The 16,494-nt window shown below is 37.6% G+C and overlaps 1 protein-coding gene across 3 annotated transcripts in view; it reads right to left on the bottom strand.

Moving 5' to 3' along the window:
* fndc3ba (fibronectin type III domain containing 3Ba) overlaps positions 1-16,494 on the bottom strand; it is an 81,094-nt gene that overhangs the window by 15,391 nt on the left and 49,209 nt on the right. For 2 of the 3 annotated variants that reach the window (XM_088432485.1, XM_088432487.1), the window contains 11 exons: positions 15,224-15,354; positions 6,826-6,884; positions 5,635-5,786; positions 5,019-5,078; positions 4,777-4,921; positions 4,438-4,491; positions 4,249-4,373; positions 3,994-4,168; positions 3,830-3,916; positions 2,784-2,919; positions 1,816-1,887 (listed from right to left, as the gene is read on the bottom strand). In XM_088432485.1, coding sequence (XP_088288611.1) covers positions 1,816-1,887; positions 2,784-2,919; positions 3,830-3,916; positions 3,994-4,168; positions 4,249-4,373; positions 4,438-4,491; positions 4,777-4,921; positions 5,019-5,078; positions 5,635-5,786; positions 6,826-6,884; positions 15,224-15,354 — 1,196 coding nt within the window. The remainder of the gene's footprint in view (positions 1-1,815; positions 1,888-2,783; positions 2,920-3,829; positions 3,917-3,993; positions 4,169-4,248; positions 4,374-4,437; positions 4,492-4,776; positions 4,922-5,018; positions 5,079-5,634; positions 5,787-6,825; positions 6,885-15,223; positions 15,355-16,494) is intronic. The other variant, XM_088432486.1, reaches the window with a different exon arrangement.

Genomic DNA, 16,494 nt, shown 5'->3' on the forward strand with positions numbered 1-16,494 from the left:
CCGAACAATTCCCGTTTTCAAAAAACACGAAAAATACTTCCCTGGCATTCAATGAGTTAAATCGGTCCTAATCGTCTACAATAAGAAAAATCGAGATTTTATTTGACAGTCATCGCACCCGATGCTATGAAAATCCTAACAAATTTATGGTCAATTCCCGCGAAAACGACCGAAGAATCTGCGTCCGGTATAATCGAGGACGTTGGGCGAAAACTCACCGGGCGCATCGCCGTTTTGTTTTCTCAGTTTTTTCCTCTCGATGTGCTTTCTTCCCTCGCAGTGCTGCTTGAGCGAAAGCCAACCTTTGGCGCCGTAGTTGATGACGATCCCGTCGCAAAGCCCGCAAAGCGCTTTCCCCGCTTCTTTGTGTTTGAAAATAAACTCCGAAAGCGGACCTCCGTCCACCTGCTTTTCCAGCCAGGACCAATTCCAGGAATTCTTGATCCCCGCATCGAACCCGCTCAGAGTTGCGCAATCTTTTTTATGAAGGATGTCTTTCTCCCACGACATTTTGAAGTCCGGACGCGCGATTTTTGCTGACGCCAGACAGGTCTACTCCGCGGCTCCGCAAGGCCTGGCGAATTTGGCTTTATGACAAAAGGACACGCGCCATTCGGTCGCTCTTTACAGATGATGTTGGCGGGGACGCTTTATGACAAAAGAACAGCCACGATCCCGTCGGGCTTTTATAGATGATGGTTTTGCGCCTTCGAAAAATTAAAGTACGGGTTCAGAGCTGATGCCTTCACAGCCAACGTTTTGGCTTTATCCTTGAAAAGAAGTGCGATACCAAAATTAAAAATAGATTTGTAAAAATGTGTGGTATTCTTTCAGTCATGTGGCCTTTAAAACGTTCATTATTTTATGGTATTTATGCCCTTTTTTTTTTTTTTAGCGACGTATAGTTGAAAAATAGAGATAGATTGATTTATCTGCAAGAATAATCTTCGTTTTTATGACTTTGCATTAGGGCTTGGAGGAAAAGTTGACCAAGTCGGGTGAGTTGACTTAAAAATAAAAACAGACTTTTCTGACAAGGGGTGTGCTAGCTTGCTAACGCAACAAACTTTGCCGATGCTAACCGATTAGCAAAGTTTGTTACTGTTTGAAATTTTTAGGTATAAAATATAATAATGATGACTTGTATTCACTTTTCAATTCATGTTCAAACTTAGTGGATAATAGTAAAAATCATCTTTGAGTAATCGCTAAGATAATCTTTTTTTAAACGTTAATGAGCGATAAGAGATCAATTCAAAATTGGGTTAGCATTTGGCAACTTCTGAATTTAAAACAAATGTGGGTGAAATATTAACATTTCAGTTTTTCAGAAATGTTGAAAAACTCGATTTCCTATACAAAATCATAGGATATTTACCCTTCACACATTACTTTTGGTTTTAATTGAACTTTTTAAGACTTTCTGTAAAAGTAGCATAAAAATAAAGATGTGAATTGTCTTGGATTAAACAACAAAACAAAACAATAAACAGTTAAAAACATGCCAACAAAATTACGTTTGTCCAAATGCCTGACAAAAGAGAAACACTAAAAAGCCCTAGTTTTAATTCATTTGTACCTGATAGAATGAGAAAATAATCCTAGTCTTGATTTAGTTTACTTGAGGTCATTGCACGTTAAAAAAGGATCTTTGACGTCTATAGCCGTCATTGGGAGCGAATGACTTATTTAAAGCACACCTTGATTATCGGTGTGTGACAAACACAAGGATGGATTCAAGCCTTCTTCTTTCATTTGCAGCCATTAGCATGTAATTAAAAAAAAAAAAAAAAAAAAAAAAAAGACCATTCGTACCTTCCGAGCATCCTTCGCTAATCTCCAACAAATAGGTGAGCGTTTCGGAGCCGCCGTTGTCCTGCGGGGGATCTGGACAACAGCAAGACAAACCATTTCATTTAGCCGACGGCCGTCCCGCTCTCGCTTTGGACGACGAGACATTTCTTCTCGTTTGAATTGACACCGGCGTCATTAGCATTTGCTGGGATTAAGATGAAGTCAGACGCTGGACACAACATGGATCTTTCAGCAAAAGCTCCCAGGAGACAGACACATTTATGGGATGAGTTGATGAGTAAATATTAAAAAAAAATATATATATATATATATATATATATATATATATATATATATATATATATATATATAAAAAATTTTAATATATATTTTATATTTCATATGTATGTATAACCTGAATATGTATGTATGTATGTATAACCTGAATATAAAATAACATATATATGTATAAACAAAATTAAAAAAACAATTATGTTCATATATAGTTATGTATACATATATTAGAATTAAATTGAAAAATTACATATATTATAAATATATATAAAAATACATTGAAAAACACATTACATTAAACTGTGTATGTAAAAAAATCTATGAGTAAATTTAATTGAAAAATAAATTACATATAATTATGTAGTTGAGAAACTACATATATTATAAATATACATAAAAATACATTGAAAAATACATTACATTAAATTGTGTAGGTAAAAAAAATTTTAAATTTAATTGAAAAATAAATTACATATATAACTGTAGTTGAAAATATATATGCATAAATAGAAAAATAAATGGCATTTTTTAAATATATATAAAATAGAAAAATAAATATTAAATTTTGTATGTATACAAAAAAATAACAAAAATAAATTACATAAAAAAATAATTAAATCTTAAATATACACACACACATATACACACAAATTGAGCATATTTTTTTTTTTTGCAAGAAAGAAGGCCTCACTCACCCCATGTGACGGTCAGGGCGTAGGGCGTGGCCGCCAGCACCCGCGGCGTGGACGGCGGGCCCGGCTTGTCGGGATTGGTGGTGCATACCAGCACTTCGCTGGGACTGCTCCTGCCCTCCGTGTTTGACGCGATTAGCTGAGGACGAGGACGAGGACGGGGGAAGAAAACGTGAAAAAAATCATGTGAGGGGGTAATATGGTGGCAATTTTACAAACAGAACACAAATAGAATACTTATACCTCAAACTACTTTAGTTACTCACTTTAGGTCGACACTAAAGTAATCAATCTCTTTATGCGATAAATTATGAAAAAAATCATTTGTCTCATGTACTTGAGCGCTAATCAATTTTTTTTGATTAGTCATCGATTATTTTTACTATATTTTTAGTACCGAACTAATCAATGACTAACCCTAGAGAAATTGAAACTTGATGTTCCGGATTTTTCGCACTATAAGGCGCGCCTAAAAGCCTTCATTTTTAGAAAAAGCTGATGATGCGCCTTTTAATCGGGTGCGCCTTATATATGGATCAATGTTGAGATTCTTTTGTGTTTCTTTTGTGTGTTTACAGTTGAACAAGATTGGTCATATTGACATATTGAGTTATTGTTTTACTTTGAGTATGACTATATTGTGATTGAAAACGTTTTAAAATATGTCATTAATTGCGGGTGCGCCTTATAATCCGGTGCGCCTTATATATGGGAAAAAATTGAAAATATGTCATTATTGGAGCGTGCGCCTTATAGTGCGGAAAATAGGGTACTTGAATAATGTAAAAAAAAAATTGAGAAAAATGTGAAAAAAAAAGAACAATATTGAATATTTGGATGTAAAACGTAAAAATATGCCTTTGGGATTGAATGAGTGAATTCCTATTTCACAGAGGGAATATTCATCAAAATGTCGTATTTGGACTCAGGGGTTAAAAGAACATGTCATCGTGAAGAAAGGTTTTAGGTTGATTTCATATTTCGGTATATGGTGTTGGGCTGGTGATGTTTTGCTGGGTTCCGTGTGAAATTTGGCCATGGGAACTCACCCTGAATTTATACTGCGTGCTCCTCTTCAGGCCTTGTACAGTACAGGTCAAGTTTTCTCCAGTGTACTTCGGGTGGAAGTCGGCTCCCTGGCGGAGTTCGTTTTGCAAAAGTTAGCACCCCCCCCCTCCTCCTGGGGAGTTCTCGACGACGGCGGGCCACTCACGCTGTTGTCCTCCTGGATCTCCAGGGTGTATTTGAGCTGCTCCTCGCCGGGGCTGCCCTCGGGTCGCCCCCACTCCAGCGTCACCCAGGACACGCCCGCCCTCACCAGACGCGGCGCCAGAGGAAGCGCGGGCAGCGTGCCCATGGTGTAAAACACCGCCTCGGGGCTGAAGCCGCTGCACGGGGTTAAAAAAAAAAAAGTCTTTAAATACGTTTCGGGATTACCCGCATCCGTTTTTTCCGTCGCCACGGTTACCTGGTGCCCATGTCGTTGTGCGCCGCCACCCTGAAGGTGTACGCGCAGGCGGGGAACAGACGCGTCAGCTTACAGTGTCGCTGGCTCCCAAAGTAACATTCCCGGAAAACGCTGTTCTTCTTTCCCTGACCGACCAATAAAACGGCGTTATTTCCCCAAATGAATAAATATAAAAATAAAATCGCCCACCTCATCCCACTCCAGTAGGTAGTTTGTGATTTTGGATCCGTTGTCGCCTGGAGGCTGAATGAAAAGAAAATAGGACGCCATTTGTCACTTTTAGTAATCGTACAATAAAATCGCTATTTTCCGATTAAATCGAAAGCTGAAAAAAAAAAAGAAAAATTAATCGACAGATTAAATCGACAAATTAATCCACAGAATATTCAACGGTGACCGCCTTAAATCAATGTAACCCTGCAAAAAAATTCAAATAAACTCCTAAACCGTTTGAGAAATGGTATTTTCTAGCCCCTCCCCCCCAAAAAAAATCCAATATCGTCAAAACGGACAAAACGGCCGGCTCACCTTCCACTGTAAAGTGAGGGTGCTTTTGGTGCGATGGGAAAGTTTGGGGGCCAGCGGGACGTCGGGAACGCTGACGCTGCAGTGCGTGGTGAAACCGCACGCCTCCGAGCAGGAGCCGCGCACGCAGTTGTACGTGGCGCACACCCTGCCGGGAAAGGTCACAAAGGTCACAAAACAACACAGTAAGAAATACACTAAAAAAAATAAAAATAAAAAAATTGAAAAATTAAGAGGGTACGTACCGTACGTGGTAATCTGTCGCTGGCCTTAAATCTTTGAGATGATACTCCAGTTCTTCACCACTTAAGAAAAAAAAAAAAAAAAAAACATAAATAAACATGTATAGTAAAGCATTTTTCTAAAATGAAAATTCTAAAATGAAAATAAATATGAGAACAAAATTCAGTGAAAATCGTCAGTTTTCAAAATACATTGTTATGATATATTGGCATGTCAGATGCTCATTTAAAAAAAAAAAACGTTAAAATGTTAAATACAAATTTTTCTTAGCGTTCCATTAAATTTAAATTAAATGATAGATTTAATTTACTTTAAAAATTGGTTTAATTCTTGTTAAAAATGTTTAAAAAAAAATCAAAATTAAATTACAAAATGTATTCAAATCTTCCCTGCTGAAAAATTACATTTAAATTAAATGATTAATGAACTTACTGAAAAAAAATATGTTCTATTCTTTTTAAATGAGAAAAAAACTCAGTCATAATAAGCTTTTCACAACCACCCTCCCCCCCAAAAAAAATCATGAATAAAAAATAAAATAAAATAAGATATATTCTCTGATTGAAAATAAATAAATAAATAAATATTCAACCAAATCCAAATGATATTGAAACCTACCTGTAGATGAGGCGAAATTTGCCGTCCCGCCCTTTGTCGGACAGGGACAGCTCATAGGAGCAGGACACGGGCATGCCGTTGCTGTGCCGGCTGGCCAGGCCTGCGGGGGGCGCCCAAGACAAGCGCACAGCTCGGGCTTGCAGATTGGACACCTGCAAAGTAATAACCAAGTATCGATAATTGATATCGATGTCGAACCTCCCTAATCAAAATCATTCATTTAATACCTGAGTACAATAGTAGCAAAGCACGCATATATTCTTTATCCTCTACAGAAACGCACGATTATTGCTGCAGCTTGTTGGGAGTAAAAATGGAAAATACTGCCCCCGGTGGCTACAAGGAACCACACAATGAATGGAAGGAATCATGTACAATAAGGCTGTTACCATTCCTGTTCTTAATATTTATCCATTTAACATGAGTAGATTTGAATAGAAAACGAAGCTGTGTTGGTATGAAAAATATAAACATTCTAAATGTGTACATCGAAATAGATAATTGACTTTAATTACACATTTAAAATGTTATTAATTGCCTTAAAGCTTCTCATACTAAATTAATCATTATTAAGCCCCTTTGATGTCATGTTTGTCAATACAGTGAAATTAAATGAATAATAACACTTGTAATCTGTTGCCACATTTTAATAAAGTAAATATATTTTTTTAGTGTAGAGAAATAATTACTGAGGCTGGAATTTGAGGGTGACGCTCATTTGAAGTTAAACAATGGCTCTCGATTATTAAAATGAATCTTGATTAGTTGTTGAAATTGACAGCTTTTTTTCAAAGACAAACCTACAGATTCCTTTTTTTTAAATTGTTAACATTAAAAAAAACACAATATATATATATATATATATATATATATATATATATATATATATAGCGCTACATTCGCTTTTAGACGTTAAAAAGGTTGCGTGTTTTTTTTCCCTGCGGTAGTGTATTAAATAATTGTTGGATGCTGCCCTCTTGTGGCCACTTTGAGTACTACTGCATTCTTCTATGTTGGTTGGGGGAGACAACTTTTGTAGTGTTTTTTTTCTAGGCCATTAGCATCTGATTTTCATGTTAGCCAACGAGACAGGGTGGAAACATGGAAAAAACATCATGTGGCGGCCATGAAAGCGAAAGGCCAGAGGCTGATTGATGTACGAAGGAAGAGGGGAAAGGTGAGCGCACCCACCTGCGGTTTGTCGATTGTAGACAGCATGTCTTGAACACGTTTGGTCTCGGAATCATGATCTGGAAAAGGAAAGAACAAAAAATTATGAATAAGGACCACATGTTTGGGCCCTTTTTTTTTTTTTCAACAAGATGTAAATGTTGATTTGAAAGAAACAGTCCACTGACTTAACTTTTTTTCCCAGCGGTAAAAAGTTAATATTTTGTCTATAATCAATTTGAAGAGTAAAATTATTTCATCAAACAAATGAGTTGTTAAAAAGATTTTTTTTTGTCTGTATTTCACTGTTTTAGTTTGTGTCAATAGACATCTGAACACAAAGGGTGCGGCAACACATGTCGACAACACTCACAGACATATATTCTTTATCCTCTGTGAAGAATGATCTATCAATGGGGTGGTGAGTCTGTCCAATACGATTTAGCTTTGTCCCCCCCCCAAAAAAATAAAAAAAACAACAAAACTACCTGCTAAAAGTAAGCTAACATTAGCATGAGCGCTCATTTGGAAGCCATGCGGTTTATAACTTGTGCATGAGGCATTCACTGAAGAGACTAGTGTGGGACGCCTGAAATGATTTCATCAAACAAATGAGTTGTTAAAAGATTTGTTTTGTCTGTTTTTGCACAATAGACATCTGAACACAAAGGGTGCAGCAACACATGTCGACAACACTCGCAGACATATATTCTTTATCCACTGTGAAGAATGACCTATCAATGGGGTGGTGAGTCTGTCCAATACTATTTAGCTTTGCCCCCCCCCTCCCAAAAAAAAAATAACAAAACTCCCTGCTAAAAGTAAGCTAACATTAGCATGAGCGCTCATTTGGAAGCCATGCAGCTTATAACTTGTTTATAACTTGTTTATAACTGGTGTGGGACCCCTGAACCCCCCCCCCCAACCCCCCTCCCCCCCACTGTCACTTTCCACAGTTGATTTTTTTTCCCGCCAAGATTCTCCCATCAGCGTTTAGTCGCCCGTAAATCACAATGCGCGCGTGTGTGTTTATTTGCGGAGGAGCCCGGGGCGACACGTATATGAGTCATGGCAACCGTGATGTCATGGAAGCGCAACCTCCAATTGACCTCCCTCCATGTGTGGGTGTGTGTAAAAGTTCCAAGACCTTACAGCGGCGCTACTGTACCTGCTGAACCGGTGCGCAAACACACACACACACACACACACACACACACACACACACACACACACGCTGGTCAGCTTATAGCAAGCAAAGTTTGACATTTCAATAGAGGAAAAAATTGGCAAATATCGGATTTTTTTTTTTTGCCAATTTTAAGAGGGCAGGGAATATTTGAGTATCATTTTCAAGTAGTAAAAATGCAAAAAAAAAAAAAAAAAAAAAAATGCAAAAAAAAAAAAAAAAACGAAAAAGAAAAAAAAAAGTTTTGCCTATTTTTTGAAAAGCTAATATTGGACCACCGATTAATCGGCGGGGGCCAGAAACAACGCACCCCACAGACCAACAAACTCATTTTACGACATCATGCTTATGAAACACAAACATAACAAAAAATACAAACGGGGCAAAGCTCCACCTCCAGCATACTTCCTCTGCGCCATTTACTTCTTTCCGATTATCTAGTGCCTCTAGTGGCATCTTGGGGTATTACAGACCAAAAAATTAAAAAAAAACAAAAAAAACAGATAATATTAAATGGGTGAGAAAAAAACATGTGGGAATTTGTCAGTCTGATTATATATATATATATATATATATATATATATATATATATATATATATATATATATATATAGTGGTTAAAAGCAAAACACAAACATGCTAAAAGCTTTGAATTGTGGCGCTTGAGGCCAGCTGCTAAAGTCTTTAATATGGAGGACCGCAGAAACACACGCACGCACACAAACGTGTTTATGTGCTGCCCACACTTCCTCTTGTGCGTCTGACCTCACATCCTGTCTGAGTGTAAGACGATAAGCGGGGACAGACGTTGGCAGTAGGAAAATGGGAAAAAGATGAAGGTTTTGGGAAGCTGTTGAAGTGGGATTAAAAAAAAAAAAAGAAAAAAAAAGACCTCGGGGAAGTGCGGGCCAGACGAGACGGAAAAGAGCGACGTGCCATCAAAGCACAGGAGATGGAGAATGCACACAAAGTGTGTGTGTGTGTGTGTGTGTGTGTGTGTGTGTATGTACTACAGCAGTGGTTCTCAATCTTTTTCCAACGCTATATGGATAAAAATGATATATGGATGGAAAGAAAAGTATAATCATTTAGTTTATCTCTGAATCATCTGCCCGAAAATTGTGTCACAAATTATATTGTGGATTCGTATTAAATTTAAAGGCATAAAATGTTTTGCGACGGAGTGACGATAACAAAGTCGTCACAATATGCTGCACATCATTTGCTCTTGGTATGAAAAGTTGATTTTTACTGTCACATAATTAAAAAAATATGTAAAATATGATTTTTAATTTTTTTCAGCAGTTTACTATGCAAATAAAAAAAACATATCATAATAATTTCCAAATTATAACCAAATGTTTCAAAGATATGTCTCTGATCCTTAAGAATCCCTAAAATCACAAAAATAAGAGCTAAAAGCTAGCTTGATAGCTAATTAACTCACTCAATAGCTAGCTAAACAGCTCAATAAATAATTGGCAAAACTAGATTTTAAAGTTATTTATTTTTTAATCGATATCTTGAATGATAGCTATAGCTAGCTAGCTAGCTTGATAGCGGTTCCATTCCCGCAGAATGATGGCCTGCGGCTATTGAGCTAGCTTGATGTCTAGCTAGCTAGCTCGCGCAATGGATAGCTAGCTCAAGGGATAGCTATAGCTAGCTAGCTCGCTCAATAGAAAGCTAGCTTGATAGATAGCGAGACACAGTCAGACAAATTGATTCAGATGCAAATACACACACATATCGACTTAGCTTGACAGCTAGCTAGCGTGAGAGACAGCTAACTTGCTCAATAGATATCTAATTAGCTACCAAGCTAGCTCAAAAAGTACCTAGGTTAAACCTCTAAGAAAATTTCACATTTTAGCGCAACTTTTTAACAGATAGCTCAATTGATAGCTATAGCTAGCTCGCTAACTTGACAGCGGTTGCATTCCCGCAGAGAGACGGCATTCTGTCAAGCATTCTGGTAGCTACAGCTAACTAGCTCGCTCAATAGACAGCTAGCTTGATAGTTAGATAGCTCGATAGAAAGAGACATACAAACAAATCGATACAGATGCAAATACACACACAAAACCGCGCGCACACGCAAGATATATTAATTTGACAATTTTTAGAACGTTATTGACTGATTCCTTCATATCTCATGCAGCAGACGACACGAGAGCAACTTCCCGCTTCCTGAGTCCCGCAAATACACTTGGCCGGAAATAAGTAAACAAAACAAAGGACATCTTCATCGGAATAACTGATGCCAATGACATCCTGTCTGCTGCCATCGCAACGCACTTTTTTGTTGTTGTTGCATTACACACTGTGTGAAAAAACAAACAAAAAAAAAATAAGTGAGGAAGAAGAGGAGGAGGTTGCATTCCTGCAGAATGACGGCCTGCGGCTCCGGCTCGCATTCTGTCTGCGCCGGGACAGAAAAAGACCTTTAAGGCCCGGAGGAGGGGGAGGGGGGGGGGGAGAAAAATGTGAAAAATGTAGCGCACACGCCCCCGGTGGAAAAAAGTGCAACGGGACCGCCATCTTTGGAGGTCTCTAATCGATAAACAAAGACACTCAGCTGAAAAAAATAAAATAAAAAAGCTAAATTGTCTGCGCGCTGAGCACTTCATGTGGTCAACAGCTGGCCGACGCACACAAACAAGCGCGCACAAACGCGCGCACGCCCGTAACGCTGGTTGCCGCGGTGACGCTCTGGGGACAATGAAAAATTTGCCGCCTGGAGAAGTTCAACATGCCAACAATGGGAAGTTCAGACTTTTTGCAGAACAATTATTCCGATTCACTCATTCATTGCATGCCGTTTTCCCCTAGCACCGAAAACTAGCGGGCTAACAAACTAAATAACTATTACTCTTGCAAAATACGTAAAAAAACATCTTTGGGATTGAATGAGTTGATACTAAAAAAATATTTCATGTATTTAAATACTAAAATATTCAGTTACTTTGGGTAGTTAAGTGCCACAAAACTTTTTTTTAAGTAATTAAGTACTGAAGTAAATTATTACTGACGGTACTAACGTAACTGATTATTTGAGTACTTAAGATACTAAAGTCCTTTTCAATTCATTTAGTCATTTCAAGATAACATTTTCAATCACATTATTGCTCATATAAGCAATTTGTTTATGTTACAGGCACATTTTTATTAACGTATATTAAAGATATGTGATCATCTTTAACAGAACTCAGCGCAAGTCGTCACCGATACCAAAAAGCGATACCACAAATCATTCTGATGTCCAAAAATAACTTGATTTAAATGGCAATTTTCTATTCTTCTCGTTTCTATTTTTAACTAAATTACAATTTCTTTTCATATTATTGTTTTTTTTATTTGCCACAAACACTTTTGTGATTATTTTTATTTAACTACTCATAAAAAAAAAACAAGTCAAAGCTACTTTTTGCTCACTGCGTCTAAATATGTTCTTTGTTTTCCAATTGGTTGGGACAAATCACATGACCCTAGCGAACAAAAATAAGTAAACAAATAAAAACTAAACCTGCAGCAGTGTATGACATGTCAAACTAAAATGAGCGTGTCTCCTCAAGAAAAATTGCCCGTATGCGGCGGGAGCGCGGGAGTCGGGTTTCCCCGGAACCCTGACCCCATCCGACCCCGCTCAGCCTGCGCCGAGTTATGTAAGAGCAGGTGCAAGAAGCTCGTCTCGACCAATGCATAAACCGTAGCGTTTTTGTAATTGTAATAATTAAAATAACTAAAATACGTTATTAATTGCGAATAATCCCGCTAGCTTGATGTCAACACAATAAAAAATGCCATAGACGGGCAAATGGATAGCAGTGAGCATTATTACGCTTTAAAAATGGTAGATATTTGAACACAAATGGTGAAGCAGCACAAATTGACAGAACACAGTTATATTCACAGTCAAATTTCTCTGCAAAAAGACTATTATTATCCCGAGTCTGAAGAATGCTAACGAATAGGAGACAGTCGGCGTGATGACCCCTTCAAAGCTGAAGGTGTTCGAACACAAAAGGTGGAGCAGCACATGTAGATGGAAAATAGAACAAAAGTCTCATGCGTATATTCTTTATCCTCTGCAAAAAAAACAAACACTAATTATTACACTGTGTCTCAGTATAGTGGTGACTCTGTTTTATTAATACGTATTATACTGCCCCCCAGTGACCGATGTGTGCTTTTACATTTTTTAGGTTGTGGCAGTTGACGTATTGCTCTACAGTCTGAAATTTTTGTCAAATAAAGTGCAGCCTCTGAAAGACGCCACAGAAAAGCATGGCAACGGATGCTTGAATACAAAGGGTGGAGCAGCACATGCAGACAGAAAATTGTCATGGGCAAGTATTCTTTTTCCTCTGCCAAAAGATGACTAATATTATGATACCGAGTCATAGAGTAGCGGTGACAATTCGCTCTCAGAACATTTGATCGTTTTATTGTAAATTGTTATGAAATTAAGAACGAAAAGGTTGTCTTTATGCTCAGGGCCCGGCCGGAGCAAACGTGAACCCGTTGCACTGCGATTGGCAGCAACAGGCGCCCTCGTATGACCTCACGCATGATGTCATCATTTTCCTTCATATTTCTCATCTCGCCCGTGTCATTTCTCCCTCCTCCGCATCGCCCTATTTGGAATCGGTGGGAAGCACGGAGAGCTCGGTCTGGGATGAGATTATCGCCATGGCGATGCACATCCAAACAAGGAAGGGGGGGGGGGGGGGGTGAAAGCGCGAGTCATGATTTGGGTCAAAAGGTGAGCGCCGCTAATGAAGATGACATCACAGAAATAAAGATTAACTTTTTTTTTTCCCCCGTCTTTTTCCGCAGTGCAGCAGGGTCATTTGACGCCAAGTAGAAAATTGGGGTGAACGATTTGTATATATATATATATACATATATATATACGCACACACATACTGTATATGTGTACAAGTACATATATGTGCATGTATATACGTATATATGTGTGTAGCGTGTGTGTATACACACACACACACACATTATATATATATATATATATATATATATATATATATATATATATATATATATATGTACACTGTATATATACATACGCATATACACATATACATGACACAAATATATGCATATCAATATATGCATATATATATATATATATATATATATATATATATATATATATATATATATATATATATACACACACACATACACACACACATACTGTATATGTGTACAAGTACATGTGGATGTATATATGTGTGTAGCGTGTGTGTGTGTGTGTATATATATATATATATATATATATATATATATATATATATATATATACACACACACACAGTATATATATACACAGTATATATATACACTGTATATATACATATGCACATATACATGACACAAATATATGCATATATAAATACATATGTGCATATATGTATACATGTGTGTGTATATACCGTTGTGTATATGTATATGCACACATATGTACATATACACATATATCCACATGTACGCCCCCAAGCCCCACGATGGCCCTGAGACCCAAAGGGGCCGAGCGGAGGACGCACTAAGACACGGCGTCGTTGACGTGAGCGCGTCCCGGACTGAAAAGTCGAGATTTCCCTGGGTCGGCCCGCCCCCTCCCTCGCTCGCACGTGCGTGCGTGCGCGCGCGTGTGTGCGCGTGTGTGTCTTCCCATGCAGTAAAACACATCTGGATCCACAAAGTGTCTGCACGCCGGCGTGCAAGTTTGAATGAAAGGCAGCATTTAAAGGCCCGGTCAATTTTTTTTTTTTCTTTTTTCCTCCTGTTCAATAGCGGGTCAGACTCATCCATTTGAATCTTGTTTTTTAATACACGACTTTTGCTTGCATAAGGGCCATGATCATTTTTTTAAAATATTTTTCCCTTGAATTTATTATTTTAGAATAAATACAATGTACTTATTCATTAAGAATAAATCACACAAGACTCTACATATTGTTGATATAGTTATTTGTCAAAATATATTTTTAGTGTATACCAAGGGCCGCGAAAATGTGTATGGAGGGCCATAAGTGGCCCACGAGCCGTACTTTGCACACACCTGGTTTAAATGTTTTAGGCTACTTGATTTAAACCGCTGCTTCAGTAGCCATACATAAAAAAAAAATAATAACAATAATAATAACACAAACATTAAAAGAGACAAATTGGAGAAAAATTGTTGTCCTGTCCTGAATAAATTGCTCCGGTATCGATTTGGGACTTGGTACCATCAGATACTCAAAATCAGTCAACTCATTTGGGGGCAAAAACATGTGATATGCCAAGTCTAAAAAAAAACCCCAAAAAAACAGGGTGGTATCAGTGTAGTATCGGTCGATAGTATCAGCCTTCGTATCGATTTTGGTATCATCAGATCCTCAAAATCAGTCAACTCACTTGGGTGCAAAAACGTGATATACAAAGACTAAAAAAAATTAAAACAGGGTGGTATCAGTGCAGTATCGGTCGATAGTATCAGCCTTCGTATCGATTTTGGTATCATCAGATCCTCAAAATCAGTCAACTCATTTGGGGGCAAAAACATGTGATATGCCAAGTCTAAAAAAACAAAAAAAAACAGGGTGGTATCAGTGTAGTATCGGTCGATAGTATCAGCCTTCGTATCGATTTTGGTATCATCAGATCCTCAAAATCAGTCAACTCACTTGGGTACAAAAAGATGTGATATACCAAGTCTAAAAAAAAACAAAAAAAACTGGGTGGTATCAGTATAGTATCGGCCGATTGTATCAGCATCTGTATCGAGGGCCCGTAAAACTGTATGGGAACAATACTAGCTTCTATTATTAGTAAGAAGTGAAAATCTTTTGTGTACAGCCCCAACTTCTTTCTCCATGACACAAAGTTTCCTTCATCCGGCAAGACTCCACAGGTATGCAGAAGCCCCCCCCCCCAACAAGGCGTGCATTGTGGCCAGCGGTGAAGTATCGCTTTACCGAGATGGCCTCAGCTATGCAGACAAAGCGGGGTCACCGGGGTCATTCCGTACGGCATAGCTGACTCAAATGACTTCTCGACAAACGGCCAAAATTCAAAAGAATTCCTCAAAAAACACATTCAAAGACATATTTTTTTTGCTCCTAAAAAAAATCGACATTGTAGTACCTGGGATTGAATGTCTGGACGTAGAAATACGTCTTTGGGATTGAATGAGTTAAAGACAGAGAATCCCACTTTTTGTCCTACCTTGCGTGTGCGCCTCGGGTTCACCGTTGCGCGGACTGCTGCGAAGTCGCCGCTCGGGTTTTTTGCCGCCCGGACTCCCGACTCCGCCGCCTGACCCCACCGACCCCAGCGATGGTGCGTGGGACTTGCTGCTATTACAAAATTAAATACCGTGTAAAAATATTGGCAATATATACAACATAAATATACAACATATATATATATATACAACATATATATATATATATATATATATATATATATATATATTAGGGCAGCACGATTATGTACAAAATAATAATCAGTATAAGCACATCATAAAAATCATTATTTATTGCCCTTTTTATAAACAAGCAGTACATAAACATGCTGACAAATATCAATCATAAACTAAAATAAAGTAAATAATCAACTTAATTGCTGAATGCAAACCAATTAAAAAAGCCTGAAAGCCTCAGCCTACTAAGAACCAAGCACATTATTTACTTATCAGCAAATTTTAATCAGTTGGCAGTCACAATTTAATTTTCGGTATTTCAAAAAACGAATTTGTTCCAATTTTTCAAACTGGTCTTAATCGACAGCTAGCATTGTAAATATTTGGAATCAGGTGAGAAACTCAATGCCATTTCACACTGGTAAATAATATATTAATTTTAATCAGTTGGTAGTCACAATTTAATTTTCGGTATTTCAAAAAACGAATTTGTTCCAATTTTTCAAAATGGTCTTAATCGACAGCTAGCATTGTAAATATTTGGAATCAGGTGAGAAACTCAATGCCATTTCACACTGGTAAATAATATATTAATTTTAATCAGTTGGTAGTCACAATTTAATTTTCGGTATTTCAAAAAACGAATTTGTTCCAATTTTTCAAAATGGTCTTAATCGACAGCTAGCATTGTAAATATTTGGAATCAGGTGAGAAACTCAAAGCCATTTCACACTGGTAAATAATATATTAATTTTAATCAGTTGGTAGTCACAATTTAATTTTCGGTATTTCAAAAAACGAATTTGTTCCAGTTTTTCAAAATGGTCTCAACCGACAGCTAGCATTGTATATATTTCGAATCAGGTGAGAAACTCAATGCCATTTCACACTGGTAAATAATACATTAAGGTGTGAAAAGCAGAAGCTTTTATCAGACATGCGGGTAACATTGCCCCCTGGTGGTAGGTGGAAGTGCTTGATTTAACATGTAAGATGACTGCTTTTTAAATGTTAATATCGCCGAGGATCAGCTTAATTCATCGTGGTGGCCAAATTCGAGTAATTGTGCAGCCCT

The sequence above is a fragment of the Hippichthys cyanospilos genome, chromosome 14, assembly GCF_059441005.1.
Source record: "Hippichthys cyanospilos isolate Australia breed blue-spotted pipefish chromosome 14, RoL_Hcya_1.0, whole genome shotgun sequence".
Taxonomy (NCBI): domain Eukaryota; kingdom Metazoa; phylum Chordata; class Actinopteri; order Syngnathiformes; family Syngnathidae; genus Hippichthys; species Hippichthys cyanospilos.